At 34.8% G+C, this 14,560-nt stretch overlaps 2 protein-coding genes and 1 long non-coding RNA gene across 4 annotated transcripts; 1 reads left to right on the plus strand and 2 right to left on the minus strand.

Moving 5' to 3' along the window:
• The first annotated feature begins 1,053 nt into the window (after positions 1–1,053).
• LOC106166107 (ATP synthase subunit s, mitochondrial) lies at positions 1,054–11,141 on the plus strand. Of its 2 annotated transcripts, none has more exons than XM_087003606.1 (5): positions 1,054–1,190; positions 1,470–1,684; positions 9,354–9,562; positions 9,862–10,024; positions 10,363–11,141. In XM_087003606.1, exons 1-5 carry the CDS (start codon positions 1,122–1,124, stop codon positions 10,469–10,471), a joined length of 765 nt encoding a protein of 254 aa, XP_086859732.1. In that variant the 5' UTR covers positions 1,054–1,121; the 3' UTR covers positions 10,472–11,141. The 2 variants fall into 2 exon arrangements, with proteins under 2 accessions (XP_086859732.1, XP_086859733.1); XM_087003607.1 differs by having other exon boundaries at positions 1,099–1,182; positions 1,468–1,684.
• On the minus strand, positions 2,606–8,930 carry LOC147763429 (uncharacterized). Its single transcript, XR_015332734.1, has 2 exons — positions 8,473–8,930; positions 2,606–8,244 (listed from the first exon to the last, which is right to left on the minus strand). It is a non-coding gene; the product is annotated as an uncharacterized LOC147763429 (long non-coding RNA).
• A 316-nt stretch (positions 11,142–11,457) lies between the features above and the next one.
• Positions 11,458–14,416, minus strand: LOC106157423 (uncharacterized). Its single transcript, XM_013533055.3, has one exon. The coding sequence runs from the start codon at positions 13,660–13,662 to the stop codon at positions 12,118–12,120; it is 1,545 nt and encodes a 514-aa protein (XP_013388509.2). The 5' UTR covers positions 13,663–14,416; the 3' UTR covers positions 11,458–12,117.
• Between the last annotated feature and the right edge of the window lie 144 nt (positions 14,417–14,560).

The following is a 14,560-nucleotide window of genomic DNA, read 5'->3' on the forward strand; positions in this document are numbered from 1 at the left end:
AAAAAACTATTTTGGGCACTGCTCCAATGATGACCATTTAAGAAAAACCATGTCATTTACTGTTCTCAAACTTACAGGAAAGAAACATGGGACTAAAATACAGCTTCAGTAGGAAATACAGTCTGTTTGGTAATTCTTACTGCCAGTTAAACAGTTATTTTGTGAAAATTTAATTTTTCACATATTGGCATTTTTAAGGTGTGACTTTGAAGTTCCACGGGCTTGAAGACCCATGCTAGTCAAATTTTCTGAAAATCCATGATACGTATATTTTATTATTAAAATTGACGGTCATTATGCTGTTAACCATTATGTAATATTGCATCAGAATAGAAGAAAACACAATTTTGGGTGCTGCTGCCATGATGACCATTATGGGAAAACCATGTTACTTATGATTGCCAAACTTTCAAAAAAGAAATACAGGACTAAAATGCAGTCTGAGTTGGAAAAGCAGTCTAAGTGACTTCTTTTTCTGGAAGTTATACATTTTCAAAGTGTAAACTTGTCACATATTTTAATAACATTGGTATTACCTGTTGAGGATAATTAAAATTTGATGTTGAATTTGCAGTTTAATTCCATTATTTGAGATTAAAACTCACTCTCACTGTGAATTAGCGATCATTGGTGAAAATAGTCATAAATGACCCAGCATGCTTTGTGAGAGTAAATCGGATTTTGGCATGCCTTTATTTGTTCATATGCTTTTTAAAAATCGCATTAAAATGCCTGATGTCAATTTTCTCATTTATTTGTAACATATACTGATTTTATCATTGGCAGACAAAAACCGTGGGTTAACCTACATTTTTCATGTTGTTCTTTATCAATTTGAATGAAGAAATTTATCGCAGTGACTGTTTAATGGGACAAATGCAATTGGGTCTACCAGTAGGAGGTCAGGAAAGGTCATTTAAAGCTCATTGCCGCTTATATCCTCCTTAAATTACCCAATGTTTCACTTACACAGCCATTGTATATTCTTCGCGTGAACCACAACTTTCGTGTTTATATACATTTGTTTTGTCTAAATAAAATGCGAACCAAACAGCCGCTTAAATGCGCCATATGGCGTATCACGTGGTATCTTAGACGGTATTTGTAAGCGACCTTTCAATATGTCAGCCTCCATGAAGAGGATTTTGTGCTGCAGTAGAATATCCGTGTTACCGCTGCATAACAGTAAGGTAAGAAACATGTCCAATCAGAATCCCCAAGGCATTGTATACCAATCGTTAAATATCATTTCTTTTGTGCATCACTGGAATTAGCGCTGGCGTAATTTAAACCGCCACTTGTTACACTGTGTAGTATCCGATTCATCATTTCTGTGACTGTGATATTGTGTTAGTTAACGTTGAATACCGACGGCGAAAGTACATTTAGCATTTATCTAACGTGCCTGAATGACACGGAAAAGCAACTTAGCCAAGATTTACTTATCTTTATTTCTTCACGTTTCACAGACAGGAAACTGTGCCGCAAGTACAAAAGACGCCCTGGGATCAACTCATTCGCCATCTTGTGCTCTTTTTCTACAGCAGCGACAGCTGCACAACAAACAATTCTCAGCTGGCACAGCTTCCACACCAGTAGACCGCAGGCGAACTTGCTATCCAGACTTTGAAGTTGGACATCAAAAAAGGCTATTTTTTTCATGGTTTAGACGGGGGCTAAATGCGTGAGTATATGTGCTTTGAAAATGGTCTACCTAAAATGTGCAACACAGTCCAAAACACTGCAAAAAACACAAGAGATATTGCAAAATAAACCAGAGGTTACAGGGTCTCCCAAAATCCTCATATATATATATATATATATATATATATATATATATATATATATATATATATTACCCAGTGGGGTATTTAGGGGGGGGCAGGGGGGTCTGGTCCCCTCTTAATTGTAATTAGCACCTTCTATTTCTTTAAGATTTTTTGACTTATCAAAAAGATTCTTATTTATCATATTCAACAGCTGCAGCCATGACAGAGAATGAGCTTGATGAAACATTTCAAATACCCAAAAATGTATTCAAACTTTCAATGAAAGACATCATTACTTACAAAACCTTACAATACCCACCTCTCAGTAGTGCTGGGAAATGCAAAAAGTGACTTGAAACATTTTATGCAAACTGTATATAAAAAATTCAAGCAAATTCCAGATAACCTCCGGAATGAAAACTCCCCAAACTAAAGATAACATAAATATGGAAATTATTTATGTGAAATTCAAATGTTGGAAGAGCATTGAGGAGCAACGGAGACAAACTGTGGTAAAGGATGTTTCTTAATCAGAAGACTACTCAGACATGTGATGATATCCATATTGATGACAAAATTAATTTGTATTTAATCTTAGATGAAATGTTAAGTTATAAATATATTCCACACAATAACCCCATTTGCCATGTTAAATCTAATGTGGAAGAAGACATCAATATTCCTGACCTCTCCCCTGCAGAGAAAGAAAAATATTTGTATATGTATGGGCAATAATGCAGGCCCGAAAAGAAATCCATTCTTCCCATAAGGTAGCTGTTGAAAAGAAAGATACTCATACTGAAACACTTAATGCCAACAAAACAAATGTGGAATTTATTTATTTATTTATTTATTTATTTATTTATTTATTTATTGGCAAAGATGTACATTTACCTAACTCTTATACATGCAGGTACATAAAAATTCATGTTCAAAATTTAAGAAATTTGTGAAATATTTGCCATTTACACTCATTTTTTATTGCAAAAGTAATAAATTAACAAACTTTGGAACAGTACAAAAGTAAAGCTATTCAAAATGCATGCAAACAGTATTTTCCCATGCTTAATCAAGGACAAAAAATGAATAAATTGATATTACATCAAAAGTTCATGTACTTTATAAAATTCTTATCAACCTTTGCTATTCAAGAGCAGGTACATTACTGGAACAACAAAACATACTGCCAAAAAAAGCATTTCTTTGAGATCTAAATATATTGTCTTCAATAAAACGGCCAACTACCCACAACCCTCACATAAACAAAAACTTGGACAATGCAGTTTTGGATAGAAGGACACTGAAGACAACATGATTGTTTGTGATGGAAAATTTTGTCCCAATGGCTGGTACCATTATGCATGTGTGGACTTAATGGAGTAAACTATTCCCAAAGGAAATTTAGTGGTTTTGTGCAACTTGTCAAAATTCAAGAAAAAGAAAAAGTTCAGGAAACGGAGCCAATATTAAGAAAGGCAAAAAGTAGGTTCTATGTTTAAGCATGATATGTATGATACGCTAGTGGCTCAATGTTTTCAATGGGCAAAAATTATCAAATTTTCATATACATTGTTTTGTAAACAAAAAGATAAAAATATTTCTCTATAGCATTTGTGGTGATTTTGCTGTATAGAACAGAACTGTAGGGGAACCTGCTCTATAATTTCGTTGCTCCAATTGGACCAAATCAATAGGAATGCTCTCATTGTAAATTTTTGTACTCCCTTTTTCTTTCATGTATTATGCTTACATTATATATATAAAGAATATACTGTTTCTATTGTAGTGGTGAAAATGTATACGTGGATATAACTGTGTTTACAATTATATGACTATGTTAAACACTTAACTACAACAAAAAATTACTGTTACAGTAGTTAGCAGTAGAAAATCTTTTTAGCAAGCAATCCTTATTTGTTGTCATTCACCACCTTGCTGTACCAGTACATTTCACATAAGGTGGTTAGTCTCCATAACTCCTTTTAGCCTATAGTGTCTTGTCTACCTCTAGGTCACTGCAAAGGTTAGGTATTACGTATGTAATCTTCTCCTTTTTGCTTGAGGGTTCCAGTGTAAGCCTTGTTATTACATCTACCAAATAGGTAAAACTTTGTATGTCTTTTTGCAGTTATCGTGAGAGCCAGAGGAAAGTACATGTTCTAGTAGATATGTCATGCACATTGTCTTTTCCTAAATCTGATGTATTGTCCGTGATAGCATATCATCTGCATGTTGTCCAAGTCTTGCAATTTGATACAGTTCCTTGTATTTCCTCTTGAACTCATAAATAACAATACGTGTTATCCCTTTATTAATATAAACATGTTTACAAGTAGGTACAATGGATCTCAATGCACAATTATAGATAAAATATAACTGTCCCCATTCAATGTAGGGTACAGTATTAGATTCTATTTTCATTATCTTAGACTGGGGTGGCGCTAGCAATTTTTTTCTTTTTTGTCCAAATGGTTTAAATTTGACTAAAATCAAATTAACCCGAGTGTTAGCGCTACCCCAGTTAGAAAACTTTCACTTTAAATTGTTTCTCATGCTACATGTACCAGGCCCTTATTACTTTAGCTCATGATAACCAGTATAGGTAATAACTATATAATAAAAATATGTTTACTATTATTTATTACTTTATAGGTTACACAAAGGAAGAAACAATGGACATACACCAGCAGGTGGAAAATAGAACCATAAAATAAATTGTTAAGATACAATTCCCAGATTGGATAATATATGAAATATGTAATATGAAGAACCTGTACATGGCAAAATATAATAAAATAAACCCATTCTGTGCAGAAAAAGGCATCACCATGAATATGAAAAGAGAATGGACTATACATTCATACCACCAAAACCTGGAAAGGCAGGATTTTTTAGAAGAAATACCCCCTTGCATCAGTGATACTTAAAAAACTTGACTGGACTCAACCATGCCCTGGCCTTCCGTATGACACATATTCAGATTTAATTGCAAAAAGATGAGAAGATGAGAAGATAACGGGGTAAGTCAGGACCACTAACCAATGTTAACAGCAGTGGTGAACAAATCCATGCCAGAAAATGTCATACTATTTATTTTCCAAAAGATCAGGACATCCATAAGCCTTGCAAATCATTAATGTCATCATAATATAACATCCAGGGAAATCCAATGAACATACTGATTTCAAAAACTACTCCCATTGCACAAAATCTGAACTTTCTCATCGGCTGCATTAAAGTTTTTCTATTAAAAATCTAAAATCAAAACTTTCTCATGTACAAAATGCAAATAAAACATGTGCGGGCACTTAATACAGTAGATGGTAATGACTTGCAAACAACGTTTTCCAAAATATTAAATGATTTCAAGCAAGCACATCTCATAAAACATTATAAATCCTGCAAATGACAAGCATGCACGTACACAGAATCTTTTCCTACAATAGATGCCACCCTGGAACACATCAGCCAAGCACATATTACAATATAAAATCAATCGTATATATCTCACCCATTGAGAAAAAATACATTTGTAAATGGGATCACTGTACACAAACGTATTTGGTGCAAATCAACCATATACTTACTCACATAAAAGAACAGCAGGATGCATTTTTGGAAATTTTACTACAAGTGAAGTATTTTACTGCAAGACTAACAGAAAGCAATCACTACAAAACCCCAACAAATGAGATGGTATCCTCAAATTCTTCCTGGCAGGCTATCACTCCAAAACAGAATATGAACGAATGGGCAAATCAGGATACATAAGACTACCAAGCAGCAGAACACTACAAGATTTTCGGCACTTCAGCATGACAGAATCTTGCATCCTGAAAAAATGGCAAACATGCACTCACAACAACAAAAACTGAATCTTTCTGCAGTATCCCAAGTGGGTGCACTGCCAATTGATGAGGTGAAAATTAAAGAGGGACTTGTCTGGTCTGCAAATACTAGTGAGCTGGAAGGATTTGTAGACTTGAACACAGCAGAAGTTAAAGATCCCTATTATCCAGCCCTCTCATCTTCATCAATGCAACTACTTGGCTCACACATTACACAATTCCTTTTCATATCATTATTTACCAAATTTTCATATCCTGTTGGTTACTTTGATGACAGAAACCACCATCCATCATCTTTTCTGAAAGGGGTCTCTGGAAACTTCATCTTCATAGATTAAGATATCTTCTGGCCATCTATGATGGCACTTTTGAGAATAGGAGATTCATGAGAATGAATTTGAAAGCAATATATCTCACTGGTAACTTGACACACGTGACCATTAATGAATTAACCAATTAACCATTATTTTTTATTTCTGATCCAACCCATCTCGTTAAAAAACTATGCAGCAATGTCTTCTGTAGTGGTACTTCTGACAGACACGTGCACTTACTAACACATTCTGGAAAAAACAGTTATTTGGGAGCATTTTATGCAAGCATACCAAAGAGACAGAGACAGACCAGTTCAATAAACAAAGATAAAATACAGCCGTCCATTCATAAATAATTGCACAAAAATAAACTTCCAATGACAGACACTTGAACCAGAGGTATCGCAAGAAATGCAATAACATGACAATGAAGATACAATCAGACACAACAGTTCATTAACATGTCATGTCCCATTTTAACCATCTTCAACTCTACAGAGCCCCTTTCCAGCCCAAATGACCCACGACTTGCACAACTGGCAACAGGATGCAAATGAATTAAATGGGAACAATAACGTTGAAACATCATACTATACAAGAGCTGAAATGAAAAGGCGTTTCATTTCATACCAGACCATGGAAGACATGAAAATTAGCATCACTGGTCTGAAAGACCTAGTTAACTATATCTAAAGTGAAGAATTCCAAAAAGAATATCCAGATTGCTACATAATACCAAAAAGATTAAGTCAAGATGTTGTTGAAAACTGGTTTTCCTTACAAAGAGGTAGTGGTGGAGGCAACTGCAACATGACAGCTTATCACTACGGCTGCAACAGTAATTTGCTGCAGTGTACCCTTGCCCGAAAAGAAATCCATTCTTCCCATAAAGAAGCTGTTGAAAAGAAAGATACTCACATTGAAACAACACTTAATGCCAACAAAACAAACGTGGAAATTATTTCATTTGAAACATCTACATACCACAGTAATTACCGTATTATTCATTTGTTCATATAACGTTTTTCTTTCTCATTCATATCATTATCTTAATTAATGTAAACAATTTTTTCGAGGCTTACATGTCCCTGTGATTAAGATAAATTATATTTTCATGGTGATATGAAATTCTCTCATGATATACATCCTAAATAAGATGATCACACAAATCAACTGGATTCAAATTTGATTTTAAGTATCTTTTTGTATCTATTTTTATATTATGGCAGAGCAGGTACCAGACTATTTTGCTGGTGATGATTTACCCACTGTTTTTCATCTACACTTGTAATTATAAAGTCAAGTTGAATATGTTCACAAGGGATGTCAAGTCATGGTTCTTATATGACTACTTCCATCGAGAATAATTGCAAAGAGGACTGGGTGTCACTGATGCTGGCTGTTATTCTTCAAAAAAGCATTATACCTTCCAGTCAAAGAATGTTTGTCCATTTCCTTTGATCATTGATGGCTTTCACATGCTAAGTATAGGATTTTTTTTTTTTTTTTTTTTTTTTTTTTTGAGACACTTTTGATAATTGTTAGGATAAAGCAAAAGTTCATAAAGATCTGTTTATATGTGTATAAATTTCAAAATATAATGCACCTTGGCTAGCCAATTTCTGTACACTGAGATTCCTTATGTTTTGCTTTCAGTAACGTGTAGTTACAAAATGGGATTGAATTGTTTTAATAATTTCTCCTACAGCCTTATTTACGCTATAAAAAAGCACATACCAGTAGTGAAATAAAAATTATACATTATATAAAAATGGGAATTTTTATAAAGCTTATCCAATAAAAAACAAAAAGGAAAATGACAAATTATGTGTTAGTAGCTGATATGAATGTTAAGTTTTTTTATAATCAATCAACCCAAATAAGAGCTAAAATAATATATAATTCTTTATATATATAAATATATATAGAAAAGTTTAGCATAGTCAAACATTTTACGGCGACAATCTCCAGAACTTATTTACGCACATGCGCATTCAGAGGGGTAGTCCCCATTGAGGCACATGTCTCTACTTATATCATTCAGCGTCACTGCCTGACCCCATTTCACGCTCGATTCATTCTGTTATCTCCAACCTTCAGCCTAAATCTTCTGTTCTAAAAAATTTCACCTGCTTTTACTTTGATGAGAACTTTCCAGCAGTTCACTCGATACAATGGGGCGTTACAGCATGTTTACAACACTAGGATGGAGGAGACATAAAAATTGTAGCTCATCTGGGGCACAGAATAAAAAGAAGCAAATGTCAGTGGGCACTCCCTTATTTTCAGGATTTTCAGGACACTGCTGTGAAACTAAAACAAAGAAAACCATATAAGAAACTAATTGTTCAGCATACATAAATGACACAAATTTTATATGCAAATAACTTGAAGTTGAAAATACCAGTATCACCATTGTCTGGTCATCATCATTTACTTTCTGTGACTAAACTAATTCTGTAGTAAGTTAAGAAAGCAATATAATAATATATACATAGAAATTTAATCAATTATATACAGTTGTATACAAAAATATCTCACCCTTTAGCCTCTTTCAACTAAATTTACTTCAGATTCTGCCTCTGCATTACTTAGCTGCTCACTACTGACTGGCACACACTGCACTCTCTCAAGGGTGTGGCTGCCAAGCACTGTTCAGTTATGTAAATCAAGGTCATTATGTAAATGAAGTGCAGTAGGTGTGCTTGGCCAGATGTGCCTGAATAGTTTAGCTATTGGGTGGCAGACAATTCACACTTTTCTTTTTACTTTTTATATATTCTTAAGAAAATGCAGAGATTTTCTAAAATGCTTGTTAATTTCAATTTTCCAGAGCTGTAAGTTACATATCTGGGGTAGCGCTAACACTCGCCAATTTAGCCAAATGCTAAAACTTACTTAAATTGGCTAAAGAAAAAAGACTTGATTTGACTTGTTTAAGTCAAATTACAACCATTTTGATAACAAAAAAAAAGTGGTGATTTGGCTGAGTAAAAAAAAAAAAATTGCTAGCACTACCCCAGCACATGATATACTTTGTTCTATAACATCCACAATTTTATTACACATGCCATTCAAACAAACAGCATCCCTGTAAATTACTTGGCCAATAAACATGCCCATTATGCTGTTCACAATTCAAAGACACCATTAGGATCTGGCCTAAACCAGATTCTGATTAGGATTTGGCCTAGTCCAGTTAGTAACTGGACTGGATTGGGATCTGGCCTGTGACATTTTCCATTCCCATTGTGAAATGCCCTAGTTGTTTTCCTGGCAGTCAGTTACTATAGATAATGATGCCACCAGACAAGTATTGAGTGTAGATTTTTTATCTTCCCAAATCCAATTTAGCATTTTCAAATACAGCAAGCATAATCCTTGGCATTGTCTGATCAAAAATATTATATGCGCCATTCCAGTGTCGACAATACCCGCATAAAGGACTTTGGCCCTGATAGATGCAGTGCAGAATGGATTATAAAGACAGGTGGAAAGATACGGTGGGCAGGCACCACCAGGTTTGAAGACAGTTACAATTCTTTGCCACCAGAACAGGACAGAAGCTACAAGTTGGAGGAAATCAATGCTGACAATTCTGAGATCATGGGAATGGGATTTGCCAATTTCAGTGGGTATATTCCAGTTTGTGCATGTCATTGCTTGTCTTCTCTCTGACAGAGAGTATCAGAACATTCATTAAATTGTCCCCTTTTCTCATTCTTATTTTTTCTCTGTTTACCTTAATACTATAATAGTATGTTTTGCCACCTGCTCACTTAAATTCATTTTAATTTTTTTAATACAGATAATAGTAACATATTATGAAAAAGGAAATATATTTTTAAATTGACAAATCTGCTACAATATCCTAAACAATTATTAGCAGTTTGCAATTTTTGAAAATACTAATCAATTATTTATTTGCAGGAGGTATAAAAAATTTGAAAAAATTGACGATGAACAACTGTAAATATTTGGATGATGAAGGCATGTTTTATCTGGAGGAGCACACGTCTGACTGCCTGGAACACTTAGAGCTCAGCCATTGTAAGGTGACAGAGGCAGGCCTGCAGCACCTGACTCACCTAAGGTACTTGTCTCAACCACAACAAGTCTTTCACAACAAACTCACATTGCTATGATATTATTCTACAATGCCAAATTAGTCTAGGGATTGATACTTAAAGGCGCTGTCACACTTTCTTTCAGAATTGTGTTTTATTAATATGTAATGTAAATAGTTATTGATAAGTTATGGTGTAAAATGCTGTTTTAAATTTTTTTTTTTTTGTTACCTGATATTGTTTTGTTTAGTTATATACAAATCAAATCACTGCTGTGTTTCTAGGTGTATGTTATTAAATAATTTCTTAAGATAGCCATTGGTAAAATCATACATAATTTTTTTTCTTCTTTTTCTCCCCACAGGAAATTAAAAGTTTTAAAAGCCCACCATCTGTCTGGTGTAAAGAATCCTGAGGACATCGAAAAGAATATGCAATCAGCCCTACCCTCCTGTGATGTCAGTATCAAATAATGAAGTCCAAATGTCAAGGTTTTCTTGGGTTTTCAAAGATTGGTTAACCTCACTGTGTAGAGTCAGCACTGTGCATTTTTAGGACGGGAGCATGATAGATGGTGAGAGAAGAGGATCATGATGTGAAGGTTTAACAAAAATTAGGAAGATTTTGCATTGTGATATGTGAATTACATAAAAAAACTGTGAGCCAAGCACTTGTTTTGCCCCGAAAATTTCTAGAATGTACAACTGCACTTACTGCACAAGATGACATTTGTGGCAAAACACCATGAATATATTCTAGATTACACGCACTGTGAAACTTTTCATTTAACAATTGTTTTGGTGCCAAGAAGAGAGGATTTGACGTAAGTGTTTTTTACATGCCAGCAAGTTGTCTAAAATAGAGGTCACGCTGAAACAACTATCACACTGCATTATTTATAATACTGTGATGCAGTGCCTGATATTGTCTTATAAATATGATTCACATCAGAAATGTCTTCGCACGTGATTGTCCATAGACCTCAAACATTGTATTTGTATAGCCTGGTGACATTGTCAACTGCCATTCCTAATTGCAGAAATTTTGTTTGTGACATCAGCTCAAAAGTTTGAAATGATAATCTTTATATTGAATGTAAAAAAGTGATTTTTGTGATGATGAAATATAACAAAATTACCACAACTGCAGTTATTGTCATAGTTTACAAACTATCGGTACAGGTCTTAACAGTTATTATTAGACTTACATGTACCATAGTTTAAAGGATATGTTCTTAATTACATTTTACAAGACCATGTGTCACAAAGCAAAGCAACAAAAAATATTTAAAATCTTTAAAGAGACAACATTTTTTATGATGAGTGAGCTGAAGGCAGGCTGCCATGAACTCAAGTGGTGGACATGCAGCTTAACGGAACCAGCACTATAATTATGTAGATTGGACACCCTCCCATTTGATAAATGGTTCAGGATTGGTTAGATAAAATGCACTGGACAGTGACCATATCAAGATGATCTTTATTTTTGCTAAGTAAAGTATAAAAACTTGACCAATATATGCATATTCTTACAATGACTATATTCAGAATATGACAGCATTTTTGTACAAACTGATTAAAAGGACATTGTCTATTACAAATAATATATTATCTTATTTCACTTACAGTATTTTACATTAAAGCTTTGGAGAGAGACCTATATTTCTGACTGTCTTGCTACTTTTGATTTGCCTTATATCAATAGGCAAATTATTTCATACCACATTTTCAAATTTCTCTCATGGCAACTGTAGTATTAGTAAATGTGCTTATTTACATTGAATAACTATATTATGTGCTCATGCCATGATTCAATCTTTCTAGTTCATCTACCTCATTAAGACATGGTACAAAATTTATTTTCTAGGTTTCTTACTTTAAATATACATTCTTGTTCCCACTAATTAACTAGAAGGGCAAAAACATACAGGTATTACAAATGTACAAAATACTGTGCACTATTTTAAAGCTTCATAGAATCATAGTATTCTACCAGTCGTGCTGGTATTCTGTCTGACCCAAGTGATCTTGGCCTTTTGTCAAATCTGACCAGAAATAATCCTCAGAAGTTTTTACAGTAAAAAGATTAAAAAGACTCATTCTCTTTTACGAGTCTCCTCTCAAGTTGCATGATTATGATTTGTGAATGAATTCATACGATTTGTGAATGTATTTGCAATAGGAATTGTTTCATAAGTTGGACCGTAAGGGTTAATATAATTATAGCCCTCATCCCTCACTTGTTCATACCCCTCCAGAGCATTGATTTCTATTGTGCTCTCACAGGCGGCAGCATTAAAATGCACATGGGCGCCTTTGTTTGATGGCATTTCCAATCTCTTGGCATGGGCCTTGAGAGTTGCTGAACACTTTTTCAAGCGCCTACAGACCACAACAGCAAACACTATGGTGAAAAAAACTGAAAGCACTGCAATTGCTAAGGCAATGTAAACAAGGCTGAGAAGGCTGAAGCTGCCTGATGATGACATTAAAGGACTTATTGTCACCTTTGTGTCACCAGTAGGGCCACCCAGAGAGCCAGTGGGGCGAGAGGTAACTTGTGATGTGGATCCAATGGGTAAGGAACCCTTCTCAGTGCAAGGCATGCCCCACAAATACATGTCCTGTATAGAACAGTCATCATGTGGGAAGCTATTGATAAGAAGTCCAGTGTATTCATTAGGTTCAGCGCATGTTGCTGCAGGGAATGGTGCATGTGGTAGTCGTGCATTTCGATACCATATTAGTTGACAGTCGCATATAAATGGGTTACCATTCAAGGCCAGAACTTCCAAAAGCTGCAGCCCTCTAAAGGCACAAAATTGAAGTCTTTTCAGGTGGTTGAAACTTAAATCAATCTGTCTTAGGTTATAATCCAATCCATAGAATGCTTGTGGGGAAATTTCTTCAATTTCATTCCCTGACACTGAAAGTCGGAACAATAGATCTAACGTTTTGAAGGTTTGTGCTGGAAGTGTTTTCAGCTTGTTCTCTGCAATTTCCAAGTTTTCCAAATTCTTCATGCCATTCAGAACTTCCTTATCTATGACCTCCAATTTGTTCCAATTAAGGAGAAGAGTTTGAAGTTGATCAAGGTATTTCAAGGACTGGGGAAATCTCTCCAGTTTGTTTTGTGAAAGGTCCAACACTGCCAACCTTTGCCCAAGAAGGTGAAATACATCTGCACCTTCTGTGGTAAGTCTGTTTGTCCGCAGTGAAAGCCACTTGATATTTCTCAATCCCTGCAGAGCACTTACATTTGAAAGCAAGTTGTGGCTCAAATCCAAATCTTGAAGCGTTTCTTCCACACCAGAAAAAGCATAAGGTTGAAGATCATTGATGTTATTATGGTTGAAATTGAGACCTTTAAGAGTGGTGATCCCTTTGAATGCATAATCATCAACTTTTGTCAAGAACCCACCTGAGAGGTTTATCTCTACAATATTGAATGAAGAGTTGATGTTGAATTTGGGTATTGCATCCAGTTCTCTCCAAGAGCAGTCAATGGTCCATTGTTCCTTTGTGAAGATACAAGTACAAGGGGTACCTTGACATGGGCCTGGTATATCTGCATCAGGGTAGTCCCTGTCACCTACTGAATCTACATAGCCATTTCTTGTCAATAAGAGTAAAACAAGGAGAAAACCAATCAGTTTCCAATCCATGCTTGCTCGATTGAAAGCCTGAGCATGTAGAAAAAAATACTAGAATATAAATAATACATCAGTAGAAATAAAACATGATTGAAAGTTCATCACTAGCACCCCAAATGAAGATGGAGCTCATTGTTACTGTGGAAATCTGAATCATTAATTCTCCTATTCATATTATTCGAGATACTTAACAGTAAGCAGCGTGACTCATTAGCCTGTCTTCACCAGTAGTTCTCAAGTCACGCTCAGATAACCATCAAGGCACAGTAGGAAGTCAGGATCTTCACCTCAATTGTAGCTTTTGGTCTAGCAATTTAAGACCATACTCCTAATCTGATAACTGCCGACTTATTCTGAGCAGCTATCATTATAAAAAACAACTCCGCTTGTTAAAGATAAACCAGTTTAAAGGAAAACCAAGAATTTTGCATTGAAATACTAGACTAGTGACATTATCCTCATAGTGCGTTCAACACAAACTTGAAATCAAAAGTTCTATTATTTAATCTTTGTGAAGACATCATGCAATCACAAATGTAGTTAAAATGGCACCAGATCCCTGTCTCAGTGATTGGTCACGAGTGACCTTTAAATACTATAATCCAGTTTAAAAAAAACAAAGATATCATAACCTCACTTTCGTGGTAACAAGCTCCTTTAAATATTTGTTTACATCTTTTATGAAAACTAAAAAACTAATTTTTGTTTATATCAATTTCAACATTATCAGGTTGGCATGACTTTTATCAGGATCAATCAAGTTGTTTATAAACAAACCTGAAGAGACCACATGATAATTGTTGGGTGGGGCAGTGCAGCACTTGATAAAATTATCAGTGGTCAGTTGTAAGTCCTAACTGTCACAGAGTCACAAAAGAGTGATAAAGAAATAAGGACATTTTTGCAACAG

This window comes from Lingula anatina, chromosome 2, assembly GCF_051362555.1.
Source record: "Lingula anatina isolate TDL-2025a chromosome 2, LinAna3.0, whole genome shotgun sequence".
Classification (NCBI taxonomy): domain Eukaryota; kingdom Metazoa; phylum Brachiopoda; class Lingulata; order Lingulida; family Lingulidae; genus Lingula; species Lingula anatina.